The sequence below is a fragment of the Chiloscyllium punctatum genome, chromosome 37, assembly GCF_047496795.1.
Source record: "Chiloscyllium punctatum isolate Juve2018m chromosome 37, sChiPun1.3, whole genome shotgun sequence".
Classification (NCBI taxonomy): domain Eukaryota; kingdom Metazoa; phylum Chordata; class Chondrichthyes; order Orectolobiformes; family Hemiscylliidae; genus Chiloscyllium; species Chiloscyllium punctatum.
In genome coordinates this window covers 12,446,725-12,461,130 of record NC_092775.1, presented here as the reverse complement: position 1 = coordinate 12,461,130, position 14,406 = coordinate 12,446,725, and the positions used below count along the sequence as shown (strand labels likewise).

The 14,406-nt window shown below is 45.4% G+C and overlaps 1 protein-coding gene across 1 annotated transcript; it reads right to left on the bottom strand.

Moving 5' to 3' along the window:
• Positions 1-2,140: 2,140 nt before the first annotated feature.
• Positions 2,141-10,653, bottom strand: LOC140462870 (dynein light chain roadblock-type 2-like). The gene is made up of 4 exons (XM_072556274.1): positions 10,575-10,653; positions 9,069-9,144; positions 6,531-6,698; positions 2,141-3,019 (listed from the first exon to the last, which is right to left on the bottom strand). Exons 1-4 carry the CDS (start codon positions 10,575-10,577, stop codon positions 2,967-2,969), a joined length of 300 nt encoding a protein of 99 aa, XP_072412375.1. The 5' UTR covers positions 10,578-10,653; the 3' UTR covers positions 2,141-2,966.
• Positions 10,654-14,406: the final 3,753 nt, after the last annotated feature.

Genomic DNA, 14,406 nt, shown 5'->3' with positions numbered 1-14,406 from the left:
GCCAGTGCTTCCCAATTTCTTTTCTGCTTTGACTGCTAATCCCTGAACTATCCCTGAGTGCCTTCGAACTCACAATCTTCATTGTATGCACCAGTAGGGGTCAAGACCCAGCGTTCCGAAATCCCTGCTTGACATCCTTAGGAAAGCAGATGGAAGAATTCCGTTTAAGATCAGACAGCATCATACCTTTTCATAGAGGGTAGTACATAAACAGAACAAACTGCCAGAGACAGTCATAGAGAAGTACAGCACAAAAACAGACCCTTCAGTCCAACTTGTCCATGCCAGCCAGATATCCTAAATTAAACTAGCCCTATTTGCCAGCACTTAGCCCATATCCCTCTAAATCTTTCCTATTCACATCCCCATCCAGATGCTTTTCAAATGCTGTAATTGTACCAGCCTCCAGCACTTCCTCTGGCAGCTCATTCCATACACACACACAACCCTCTGCATTAAAAAGTTGCCCTTTAGGTCACATTTAGGTAAAGTCAAGCATGATTACATCATTTAAAACAGATACATGGATAGGAAAGATTGAGGGGGATATGGTCTAAATGCAGGCAAATGGGATTAGTTCAGTTTAGGAAACCTGGTCAGCATGGATGGGTTGGGCCAAATGGCCTGGTTCCATGCTGTATGACTGGACTCAGTGCTGCTCTACAATGGCAACCTGGATCTTTGGGAAAACTCAAGCCATAAGAGAAAGTTGGAATGTGGCAACTCAGCTCCACTTTGCTGCCTTATCCTCTGATGATTCCCTCACTGATCAAATATCTATTCAACTTGCTTTGAATACGTTCAGTGACTTCCTTCCAGTGGGTGACTTTTCCAAAGATTCGTGATCCTCAGGGAAAAAAAACAATTCCTCCTCAACTCAGTATTCATAGGAGATAACTTGGAACAGTGTCCAATGCCTGATTCAGCCGAGGGAAAGACATTCTGTCAGCATCGATCTGCCCAAGCTCACTCAGAACTTTATACATTCCAATACGGGCACTTTCCATTTGAGTCTAAAAGTGTGGTGCTGGAAAATCACAGCAGGTCAGGCAGCATCTGAGGAGCAGAAGAGTCAACATTTCAGGCATAAGCCCTTCATCAGCAATGTTGGGGGGTGGGGGAGGGAAGGAGGCTGAAAGATAAATAGGAGGGCCCCCCCCCCCCACCTCTTTACTTATCTCTCAGCCCCGTTCCCTCCCTCACATTCCTAAAGAAGGGCTTAAGCCCAAAAAGTCAACTCTCTTGCTCCTCAGATGCTGCCTGACCAGCTGTGTTTTTCCAGCACTGCACTTTTCGAGTCTGATCTCCAGCATCTGCAGTCCTCACTTTTCATTCTGCCAAACTTTCAATGAACATCAGTTCAACAGCTAAAGACAATGCCTTCGTCAACCCCATGAACTGTTTCCAATTGAAGTACATTCCTCCTTAAATTGTGAAAACAGTGGGTGTACTGGTTGTGATCTTCCAGGAATCCTTAGATTCTGGAAATGTCCCGGAGGATTGCAAATGTATCAAATTAGCACCTTCCTTAATAAAGAGAAAGAGAAAAAAACAGTGCAGATTACTTCAAGCCAGTTAGCTCATTATCTATTGTTGGAAAATGTTGGGTGTCCATTATAAAGGATATAACAGGATACAACATTTGGAAATGCAAAATGTAAAGTCGCCATAGTCTTAAGAGGACCAAATGCTGCTTTCTCACCAGAGAGAGAGTGCGAGAGAGAGAGTGCGAGAGAGAGAGTGCGAGAGAGAGAGTGCGAGAGAGAGAGTGCGAGAGAGAGAGTGCGAGAGAGAGAGTGCGAGAGAGAGAGTGAGAATGGGAGACAGACACAGACGAAGAGAGCTGCTGGTGGTGGTTTAACCTGAGGGTCACTACACAGCAGGTCAGATGAGAGGTTGAGGAGGAGAATCCTTAACGTTAACCTCAGCTGATGCAGGAATTTGAACCCACACTATTGGCTTCACTCTAAATCGCAAACCAGCTGCCCAGCCAACTGATAGATATGGAAATATGGAGACCAAACCTCTAGGTGTAGTCTTACCACCACCCAGTACACTGTGTATTAAAGCATGACTGTCAATATGGTGCTACAAGCAGACTTACCTGTTAATAAGCATGCACTGCTCGAGTAGCAAAGAATAAGTGCTCATGGAGTAAGTCTTTATTTTCAGTAAAACAATATTTTCACTTCTCATCTGCCTTTCCACCTCACTCAATCAGTATATCCAGTCTGTATACTACACCTGTTAACACAGCTCCAGCAGCTGCTATACATTACAGGCTTGACATGCAAATTTTTTAAAACCAAACATTTATTTTGGGAAATAATTAAAAATCTAAAAAGAGAAAGATCAATTCTCTCCTACTTGGAGGATCAATCCTTTTAATGACCATAATTTCCCAACCTAAAGATACTTAACTACATTTATCCTCTCTCTGTCCGATTACTCTAGGCAGGACAACAAACCAATACTTACATGGCAGAAAATAAAACAGTTAGCCGTTGAGGACCCAAAGCACTATAATTTTAAATAAGGTCACCATTATGTGTTAATTATAGCAAATTACACTGGGAAATAGTTCCAATTTCCCAAAGGAAAGCTCTGCACTGGATTCGTTTCTCTACGGATTGATGGGGTTTAAAATGTGACTTGACCAATAAAATTAGAGAGTGACTCTATTGCACCAATTGATAATAGGTGTCCAATGCAAACGAACAAACACATGACGAGTTACAAGCAGCAGGGCACTGGACAATGAACAGACTCTTTCAACAACTTAAAAAGAATGAAACCACTGTCACTTGTTTCAGGAAAAGCACCACAGAAGCACAGGAGTTACGCTACAGCGAGTATAGTCGTGGTCTCGAGCAGGCGCAATGAAAACGCAATGCCTCTAATCACCATCATGTAAATTAGTGTTTCCATACAGTCTTGAAACTGTTCAAAGGTTTCCCCCGGTAATGTTACAGAGACGATTCATTGGTGTTCTGTATGACCATCAGCAAATACTCCTTATCTGTCAGGGAAAAAAATATAATGAATAATTAGAACTTTCCACAATTAAACAGAAATGCAAGATTGCCAGCTAGAGTCAGGGGAGTTGGAGTTAGGTGATTCCCTCACTTTTACTAATGCTCTATGAATAAGAATGTCTCTTAACATATATTATGTGGTGATTTTGGATGAACTGAAATCTGTGTTCGCACTCCCCTCCGCAACATGTTTAGTTCCCTCCAATCAAATTCCCATTTCTCACAACACTGGTCCTAACTGAAGTCACAAAGTCACTGTGTTAGTGAGGGCGTGAACTACCTGCTTCTCTCACTCTTCAACCACTCTGGCACACTTGGAAATGCCATCCTCTGGCATCCAACTCGGTTAAACTGTCTTCACTTGCCCATCTGAGTGTAGCCATTGCTAAAGAGCCTTCTGCTCTTCCTCATCAACATATCATTTACTAACAACGCCCAGAGAAAGGGGTCAACTCTACACATAAGAGTGTAGTTTTAGCAGAACAGAGTCTACGGGCCTTTTTAAAAAAATTGTTACTGGGTTTTGAGTGTCACTGGCTGGGTCAGCAATTATTGCCCAACCCTAACTAACCAGAGGGCAGTTAAGAGTCAACCATGGTAAAGAAGGCATTTGGTTTGCTTTCCTTTATTGGTCAGAGTATTGAGTACAGGAGTTGGGAGGTCATGTTGCGGCTGTACAGGACATTAGTTAGGCCACTGTTGGAATATTGTGTGCAATTCTGGTCTCCTTCCTATCGGAAAGATGTTGTGAAACTTGAAAGGGTTCAGAAAAGAGTTACAAGGATGTTGCCAGGGTTGGAGGATCTGAGCTACAGGGAGAGGCTGAACAGGCTGGGGCTGTTTTCCCTGGAGCGTCGGAGGCTGATGGGTGACCTTATAGAGGTTTACAAAATTATGAGGGGCATGGATAGGACAAATAGACAAAGTCTTTTCCCTGGGATCAGGGAGTCCAGAACTAGAGGGCATAGGTTTAGGGCGAGAGGGGAAAGATATAAAAGAGACCTAAGGGGCAACTTTGTCACGCAGAGGGTGGTACGTGTATGGAATGAACTGCCAGAGGAAGTGGTGGAGGCTGGTACAATTGCAACATTTAAAGAGGCCTTTGGATGGGTATATGAATAGGAAGGGTTTGGAGGGATATGGGCCGGGTGCTGGCAGGTGGGACTAGATTGGGTGGGGATATCTGGTCAGCATGGAGGGGTTGGACCAAAGGGTCTGTTTCCATGCTGTACATCTTTATGACTCTATGTTGCTGTGGGTCTGGCGTCACGTGTAAGCCGAGCAGATAAGAGTGGCAGCTTTCTTCCTTAAAAAGAACATTAATGAACTAGCTGGGTTTTCTCATAACAGTCAGCAATGGTTTCATGGTCATCGTTAAACTCTCAATTCTAGATTTTTACTGAATTCAAATTCCACTCTCTGCCATGGTGGGATTCAAACCCAGGGCCCCAGAATATTACCTGGGTTTCTGGATTATTAATCCACTTGGCTATCTTCTCCCTCTTCTGTATAGTACAATTTTATGGTCTATGCCACTGACATCCAGTTTTCTCTCTCCACTTTGCACAACCCTTTCACCCAGTCTTATTTTCAGACAGCAGTTGATTCTAGCTAAACACTGGCCCTAACAGAGGGAATTGGTTGGCTCAGTTGGCTGGATAATTGATAGCTACAGGATGGGTTCAATTCCCACACTGGCTGAGGTTACCACAAAGGATTCCTCTTCTCAACCCCTCCTTCCAGCTGAGGTGTGGGATAATGGCAACTTTAGATCTTATAGAAAATGAGACTGGGCAATTAACCAATGGAAAGCAATCTAATGGCAAATGAATGGAACATGTATTTTGGATTAGTCTTCACCACAGAATTACAATCACAAGGGGAGTGATAACAAACAATTATTGGAGCTGAAAAGTCTCCAGGTACTGATGGACTTCAGGCTAGGGTCATAAAAGAAGCAGCTAGTGAGACAGTTGATGCATGGGACTGAAGCTTCCGAAACTCCCTTGATTCATGGAAGGTTCCATTAGATTCGAAATATAACTCCTTTATTCAGAGGAAGGGAAGGAGAGGGAAAACAGGAAACCACAGGCCAGATAGCTTAACATCAGTCCAAGGGAAGATGTTAGAAACGATCATTAAAAAAAAACTCAAGAGCAGGGCACTTGGAAAGGTCAAGGCAATCAGGGAGAGTCGACGTGGCTTTATGAAAAGGAAATGACGTTTAATGAACTTATTGGATATTCTTTGAGAAGGTAACATGAGATGTGGACAAAAAGGAGGCCCATGGATGTACTGTACTTAAGATTTCCAGAAGGTCTTTGATAACGTGCCACATTAAAGATTATTGCAGAAAATAAAAGCTTATGAAGTGGGAAGAAACACTGGCATGGAGAGAAGGCTGGTTTCCTGTTAGCTGGCCTATAGTAGGCATGGAGGGTAATTTCCTGTTGCCAATATGTAACAAACGGTATGCAGCAAAGGGACACTGGAAATTATAGGAATTGGAAGAGGCCATTCAGCCCTTTGAGCTTGTTCTGCTATTCAAGGAGATCATGGCTGACCTGTGGTTGAACTCCACACAAATGCCTTTGGTCCATATCTTTTAGGAGTTTTGGTTACAGAAGCATAGGGACCATAGGTATGAATACTGAATTCAACAGTGACATAAAGATAGATTGAAAAGTAGGTCATGAAGAGGGCTTAACAGGCTGCAAGAAAATAGAAGTGGGTTAAGCGAGTGGGCAAATATCTGGCAAATGGAGAGAAAATGTGTAATTGTCCACAAAGAGATATTCACGTATAGGCATTCAAGCTGGGAGCTTCTGATTCACATTTGGCAGTCAGTTCACTGGAGTGCTGAGAACACGGATTTGAAGGCATACATAGTTGAGCTGTTATCCTGGAGGGCAATAAACTGAACATATGCTTAACGGACAAATCAAAACAACCCACCTCAAAACGTACAAGGACCAGGGTAGAGATACAAAGAAAAACTACCACTTGCAAGCTCCCCATCTCAGTCACTCACCATTCTGGCTTGGAAATATATCATTGTTCCTTCATCGCCTCCAGGCTAAAGTCCTGGCAACCCCCCCTCCATTACAGGGAGAAAGGGAGGACTGCAGATGCTGGAGATCAGAGTTGAGAGCGTGGTGCTGGAAAAGCACAGCAGGTCAGGGAGCATCCGAGGAGGAGAATCGACATTTCGGGCATAAGCCCTTCTTTAGAAATGAGCATTCCAAGTGAAGGATTTATACCCGAAACATCGATTCTCCTGCTCCTCGGATGCTGCCTGACCTGCTGTGCTTTTCCAGCACCACACTCTCGACCCCCTCCCTTACAGGACTGCGGGTGGCCTTACACCCTAAAGGCTAGCAGTTCAAGGTGACAGCTCACCATAACCTTGGCAAACGTTGATTTTGGATGGGCAATTAATGCTGGCCCAACCAACAACACCCAAGATTACGTGAACAAATTAAAACAAAAAATTACCAGGTGCGACCATGATTTCATTTTTCTTGCAGCGGATTCTGAGGAAGGTGAGGTCATTCTGTGGATCAATGTCCCGGATGGTGCTCCTAGCTTTCATTGACAGTTGGTGGATAAGTCCTGCGTACTGGGCTGTGCTCACATTGTCCATGGTCGTCCGGATGGGAATACCTAAGATAGAGCATATCAGCATTCAAATCATGTGACAGTGATGGGAGAAACAGAGCGATTGGTCAGCATCAGCCGTGGGTAACACACACACACTCCTCTGAGGCAGTAATTCCTACTCAGGACTGAAACATGAAAGTTTAGGCTGGCACTCTAGTTCAGTACCGAGGGCGTGTGGCACTGTCATAGGGGCTGTCTTGCAGGTGGAAATGTTAGTCTGTGGTCCAGCTTAGTTTCTGAGGTCCTCATTTCTGAAAGGCACATTGATTTGCAAGTCAAGTTCTCCCAGCAGCTTCAGCTAACTGGTACCCCCATTCTCTATACATGCTGCATAATGTGGATTGATATGCCTCAGTGTTAATGCAACTTGCATATTGTTGCTGTAATGTAATAGGAGAAAGTGAGGACTGCAGATGCTGGAGATCAGAGCTGAAAATGTGTTGCTGAAAAAGCGCAGCAGGTCAGGCAGCATCCAAGGAGCAGGAGAATCGACATTTCGGGCATGAGCCCTTCTTCAGGAATGAGGAGAGTCTTGCCAAGCAGGCTAAGATAAAAGGTAGGGAGGAGGGACTTGGGGGAGGGGCGTTGGAAATGCGATAGGTGGAAGGAGGTTAAGGTGAGGGTGTTAGGCCGGAGTGGGGTGGGGGCGGAGAGGTCAGGAAGAAGATTGCAGGTTAGGAAGGTGTTGCTGAGTTTGAGGGTTGGGACTGAGACATAGGTGGGGGGAGGGGAAACTGGAGAAATCGGAGTTCATCCCTTGTGGTTGGAAGGTTCCTAGGCGGAAGATGAGGCGCTCTTCCTCCAGCCGTTGTGTTGTTATGGTCTGGCGATGGAGGAGTCCAAGGACCTGCATGTCCTTGGTGGAATGGGAGGGGGAGTTGAAGTGTTGAGCCACGGGGTGATTAGGTTGGTTGGTCCGGGTGTCCCAGAGGTGTTCTCTGAAATGTTCCGCAAGTAGGCGACCTGTCTCCCCAATATAGAGGAGGCCACATCAGGTGCAGCGGATGCAGTAAATGATGTGTGTGGAGGTGCAGGTGAATTTGTGGCGGTTATGGAAGGATCCCTTGGGGCCTTGGATGGAAGTAAGGGGGGGGAGGTGTGGGCGCAAGTTTTGCATTTCTTGCGGTTGCAGGGGAAGGTGCCGGGAGTGGAGGTTGGGTTGATGCGGGGTGTGGACTTGACAAGGGAGTCACAGACGGAGTGGTCTTTTCGGAACGCTGATAGGGGAGGGGAGGGAAATATATCCCTGGTGGTGGGGTCCGTTTGGAGGTGGCGGAAATGACGACGGATGATACGATGTATATGGAGGTTGGTGGGGTGGTAGGTGAGGACCAGTGGTGTTCTGTCCTGTTGGCGATTGGAGGGGCGGGGGTCAAGGGCGGAGGGGCGGGGGTCAAGGGCGGAGGGGCAGTAAGTGGAGGAGATGCGGTGGAGAGCATCGTCGATCACGTCTGTGGGGAAATTGCGGTCTTTGAAAAGAAGGCCATCTGGGTTGTTCGGTTTTGGAACTGGTCCTGCCACAGACAACTGAATAGCCCCCTGGGATAATCATAGGAAGGAGGACTGGGGGCAGCCCTCGACATTAACCCAGATGATTGATAGCCAGGCATTACAATCACTTACATTTCGACATTTTTCAAGCACTGAGGAGTATTAACTCCCATTATCATCCATGATATCACTGCAACCACCAAGTACTGCAGCTGAATTATTCCGTTTGAGTGAAGGTCTTGTGGCAGTGTCTCAGCCTCTGAGCCAGAAGCTCAAGGTTCAAGTCCCACTCCAGCGGCTGATGGTCAAGGAAGATGTATTTTTAAACAAGTATTAACCGCTGGCGTTGGAAGAAAAGAGGAGGGATGCCTGGGCAGCCTCAGGCTGGTATGAAATCGGAACCACCCCCATCACCATCCATAGCTCCAGGTGGCAACCTGCAGATAGAAACAAAAGGTTGCCATAGCAACTCCAGCTCATTGGCTGGCTGGAGGCTGGTTTGGATCACATTGGTGCCAACTGGGTCCATTACGAACCTACCCTCCTGACCCTACCCCTGGCAGAAATCATGGCACTGTGGATCAGCCACACCTTCAAACATGAAAGATTCCACGTTCGCCCCCTTCCAGTTTACTAACATATACCTTTAAAGAAAAAGGAATCTAAAATAATGAGTGATCATAAAGTCCTGACAATGTCAACTCATCAAAATAAACAAGGATATCAACTTGGGGAGAGATTCGGGGTGAGGAGGGGGATTTGTAGTAAAACATCCAACATATATAGACAGACATTTAAATGTTCAGCTCGTAAACAAGAGCCAGTGTGACAATGAATCAGGAAGATACAGTCCTTTATAACAGACAACAATTATTGAAATACCTTCTGCATTGACAACAATAACACCTACTACACCTCTCTGGCTCTGAATTCTCTTCAGAGTTTCTTCAACTTCAGCCTGAAAAGAGAAGAAACGTTAACACTGTCACGCGGAGATGCTCAGAGTCTCTCAATATTGATTAGATTACTTACAGTGTGGAAACAGGCCCTTCGGCCCAACAAGTCCACACCGACCCTCCGAAGACCAACCCACCCAGACCCATTCCCCTATATTTACCCCTTCACCTAACACTACAGGCAATTTAGCATGGCCAATTCACCTAAACCTGCACATTTTTTTGAACTGTGGGAGGAAACCGGAGCACAGTACGGGCGGCACGGTGGCACAGTGGTTAGCACTGCTGCCTCACAGCGCCAGAGATCTGGGTTCAATTCCCGCCTCAGGCGACTGACTGTGTGGAGTTTGCACATTCTCCTCGTGTCTGCGCGGGTTTGCTCCGGTTTCCTCCCACAGTCCAAAGATGTGCAGGTCAGGTGAATTGGCCATGCTAAATTGCCCGTAGTGTTAGGTAAGGGGTAAATGTTGGGGTATGGGTGGGTTGAGCTTCGGCGGGTCGGTGTGGACTTGTTGGGCCAAGTTTTTCACCCAACATTCTCTCTCTCTGTCACACGTACACAATAAAGGAGCGGATTTCAACTTCCCTTTTACCCTGGGCAATCACAGCACGAATCTAGGTCTTGCCGTATGCATGGGGAGTTTTTTCTTTAAAATTCATTGACAGGATGAGGGCGTCGCTAGCTAGGGCAGCACTTATTGCCAGTCGTTTTGAGCTATGACACTGAAGAGTTCAGCAGAAAGCACAGCCACGCCCTCCTGCCAGCTGCCCACTCTTGTGAGAACAAGTGAACCGGTCTGCGGAATTGCACAGCGGACTCAAGGAATTCAGGAGAGAGCCTGGGAAAACACCGCTCAATGTCGAGGTATCCTTTGTACTGGCTCAGCACCAGCAGTTTAAAATCAGACTGATGGGAGACCGACTTCTGATGAAAATGTGAAATCATCACGTGGGGGGGGGAAGAGCACTTCTGAAAACAACAAAGCAAAAAGCAGAAATCTAAAACACCCTACACAGCAGCATAGTGACATGGCATTCAGTTGGTAAGCCATTGGCACATCAACCACACATACTCCCTCCTCTGAACCTCTGTATATGATGCAATGCCACAGCCAACTGTGGGAGTACTCAACCTCATTGATGATGCTCGGGAGGCTTTTGATTTCCTGGCATCCGGTCTCAGCCAGCTTTTAACCCAGGGGAAAGCTGCTGACCAATATTTAGATTTGCAGACTCGATCCTATTAGTTAGGGCACGTCCAATTCCGCTGACAATCCCCTAAATGCAAATTGCAAAGCCCACCCCCACCGCCTAACCCTCAGTGAGGCTGCAATGAAGAGGCTGGGTCTCATTCTGCAAAGCTCTCTCCCTGTCCTGTCTTCCCCCGTCCCCCATTGCCCTGGCCTGGGCTCTGCAGCCCCTCTGCACTCACCATCTCCCAGGGCCCACTCGCAGATGTTTCACCCAGAGCCGGCTGGCGGGCACTGCAGCTGCGCACTGCCCGGCCGTGATATCATTGCTGCTGGCGCTGATTGGCTTGGCCAGACCTCAATCAGCGGCGAGTGCACCGCCCCTCCTTTTTTTTGTGAATGGGCGGCACCTGTCAATCACCTTTGAATGACATCCAGGGACACACCGCTTTTCAGAATCAGACAATGCTGGGGAAAACTCAGCATCTCATAGAGTCATAGAGAGATGTACAGCATGGAAACAGGCCCTTCGGTCCAACCTGTCCATGCCGACCTGATATCCCAACCCAACCTAGTCCCATTGTTAGCACTTCACCCACATCCCTCTAAACTCTTCCTATTCATATAATCCAGATGTCTTTTAAATGTTCAATTGTACCAGCCTCCACCACTTCCTCTGGCAGCTCATTCCATACATGTAACACCCTTTGTGTGAAAAAGTTGCCCCTTAGGTCCCTTTTATATTTTTCCCCTCTCACCCTAAGCCTATGCCCTCTAGTTCTGGACTCCCCCACCCAGGGAAAAGGCTTTGTCTATTTATCCTGTCCATGCCCCTCATGGTTTTATAAACTTTATAAGGTCATCCTTCAGCCTCCGATGCTCTAGGGAAAACACCCCCAGCCTATTCAGCCTCTCTCTGTAGCTCCAACACCTTTGTAAACCTTTTCTGAATCCTTTCAAGTCTGGCAGCGTCTGTGGAGAGAGGAAGCAGAGTTAATGACTCAGGCCCAGTGGCCCTTCTTCAGATGCAGCTAGAACTGCTGAGCTTTCCCAACAGTTTCTGATTTTGTTTCTGATACCCAGTATTCGGAGTTATTTGGTTTTCTGTTTTCGAGGAGATGGGTCGATGCCAATCCTGCAATATGACACAACTCGGTCCAATGAAATTTAAGGAAATCTGCCTAAGACCTCAGGCCCTGCCGAGACATGGGCTGCTTCAGCACAGCCAAATTTTCACCAACTTATGGTCCCCATGATTAACCTTTCTCCATCCCTGATATACTATAATCCATCTTCTTGCCTATCCACTTACTCCTTTACCTCACATCCAATCATAGAATCGTTACAGTGTGCAAAGAGGCCATGAGTCTCATTGAGTCTGCACTCACCCTCTGAACAGCATACTGCCCTATCCCTGTAATCCTGCATTTACCAGGTTAAATCCACCTAGCCTGCACATCTCTGCACACTGCGGGACAATTTAGCATGGTCAAACAGCGCATCTTTGGACTGGGCAAGGAAACCCATGTAGACACGGGGAGAATGTGCAAACTCCACACAGACACTCATTCGAAACTGGAATCGAATCTGGGTTCCATGTACACCATCACTTTTTCTCTAGCTGTTATCAGTTCTGGAGAACGTTACCAGACTCGAGAAGGGGTAGCATTTTTAAAACAGATAGGAAAGAGTCAAATGCATTGCTGTGGAAGCAGAGTCACGTGTAGGCTGACTGATTAAGTTTGGCATTTAGGGCAGATGGATTTTATCCTTAGACTAACTTTTACTTCCAGATTTGATTGAATTCAAATTTCACCATCTGCCATGGTGAGATTTGAATCTACGTCCCTAAAATGTTAGTCTGTGATCATGTGAGGTAAGCAAATGGCCTCTTAAAAGCTATAAAAGATCTTATTCTCCACTTACACTTGGAGTTGCAGTCTATAAATAACACACTCTGACTTGTCTATTTCAGGTTCCAACTTAGGCTGGTTTGCAAGTGGCCAAAGGTGAAATCCTCTAAAATATGAACATAACAATTAGGAGAGGGAGTAGCCCATTCCACCCCACAGATTTAATCAGATGGTCTAACTGGCCAAAGTTGTTTTCAAGGATATAAACAGACACCAACCAAGAAACAAGGTTTATTGGTTGAATACATTGTTGAACTACAATTTATTGTAAATTTATATTTATAAATAACCATTGATATAATACACCTTCCCAAGGTTTGCGTGGTACAAATTGTGGATATGTATGTTTGTGTTTTAATATGAATTACTGCAAGTTTGCAGGAGACATGGATTTTTCTGTGTCTGAAGTTAATTATTAACTTGGAAGTATTTCTGTAACCATGATAATTTATTTTAAAACAAGATGTGAGGCCTTGTGAAGCCGTGCTGACTCTGCTTGATCATATGTGTTTATAAATACTCTAATAGCATCTTAGCATTTTGCCAATGACAGATGCTCAGCAAACTGGACTATAGTTATCTGCTTTGTGTTGTTGCCTTCCCTTATTGAATGAGATTACTACATTGGCAATTTTCCATCACAGAGTCAGAGTTATACAACATGGAAACATAGTCTTTAGTCCAACTAGACCATGCCGAACATAATCCCAAACTAAACTAGTCCCACCTGCCTGGTCCTAGCCCATATCCCTCCAAACCTTTCCTATGCATAGTTAAAAATCACACAATAGCAGGTTATAGTCCAACAAGTTTATTTGGAAGCACTAGCTTTCAGAACGCTGCTCCTTCATCAGGTGGTTGTGGAGTATATGACTGTAATCATTTCATATTCATGTACTATCCAGATGTCTTTTAAACACTGTAATTGTACCCACATCTACCACTTCCTCGGTAAGTTCATTTTACATGCAAACCACCCTGTACAAAAACAATTGCTCATATCTTGTTTAAATCTTTCCCTTCTCACCTTAAAAATGAGCCCCTAGTCTTGAAAGCCCCCACCTTACGGAAAAGGCAACCACCATTAACTCGATCTAGACCTTTCATTATTTTATACACTTCTATCAGGTTTCCTCTCAACCTCCTACATTCCTGCAAAAGAAGTCCCAGCCTTTCCAACCTTCCTTTACAAAATAAAACCTTCCATACCTGGCAACATCCTGGTAAATCTCCTCTGAACCCTCTCCAGCTTAATAATATCCTTCCTGTATCTTGGTGACCAGAACTGGACACAAGTATTCAGGAAGAGACCTATACAAACTCAACATCACTTCCCAACTTCTATACTCAAAGGACTTGTTGTCTTGAGCTGTAGGGAGAGGCTGAATAGGCTGGGGCTGTTTTCCCTGGAGTATCGGAGGCTGAGGGGTGACCTTATAGAGGTTGATAAAATCATGAGACACATGGTTAGGATAAATGGGCAAGATCTTTTCCCTGGGGTTGAGAAATCCAGAACTAGAGGGCATAGGTTTAGGGTGAGAGGGGAAAGATATAAAAAGGACCTAAGAGGCAACCTTTTCATGCAGAGGGTGATGCATGTATGGAATAAGCTGCCAGGGGAAGTCATGGAGGCTGGTACAATTGTAACATTTAACAGGCATTTGGGTGGGTATATGAATAGGAAGGTTTCAGAGGGATATGGACCAAGTGCTGGCAAATGGGACTAGATTGGGTTGGGATATCTGGTTGGCATGGACGAGTTGGAACAAAGGGCTTGTTTGCATGCTTTACATCTGTATGGATAATGTCTCACAAACTTGGTTGAGTTTTTTGAAGAAGTAACAAAGAGGGTTGATGAGGCAGAGTGGTAGATGTTATGGACTTCAGTAAGTCGTTCAAAAAGGTTCCCCATGGGAGACTGGTTAGCAAGGTTAGATCTCACGGAATACAGGGAGAACTATCCATTTGGATACAGAACTGGCTCAAAGGTAGAAGACAGAGGGTGGTGGTGGAGGGTTGTTTTTCAGACTGGAGGCCTGTGCCCAGTGGAGTATCATAAGGATCAGTGCTGGGTCCTCTACTTTTAGTCATTTATATAAATGATTTGGATGTGAGCATAAAAGGTATAGTTAGTAAGTTTGCTGATGATATCAAAATTGGA

Bases quoted from the DNA above. Each gene is read 5' to 3' on its own strand.
- LOC140462870 (XM_072556274.1), bottom strand. The intron at 6,699-9,068 runs GTATTTCAATAA...GCTCTATCTTAG, and splicing joins TATTGTTGTCAATGCAGAAG to GTATTCCCATCCGGACGACC. The intron at 3,020-6,530 runs GTAATTTTTTGT...TTTCCCTGACAG, and splicing joins TGAAATCATGGTCGCACCTG to ATAAGGAGTATTTGCTGATG.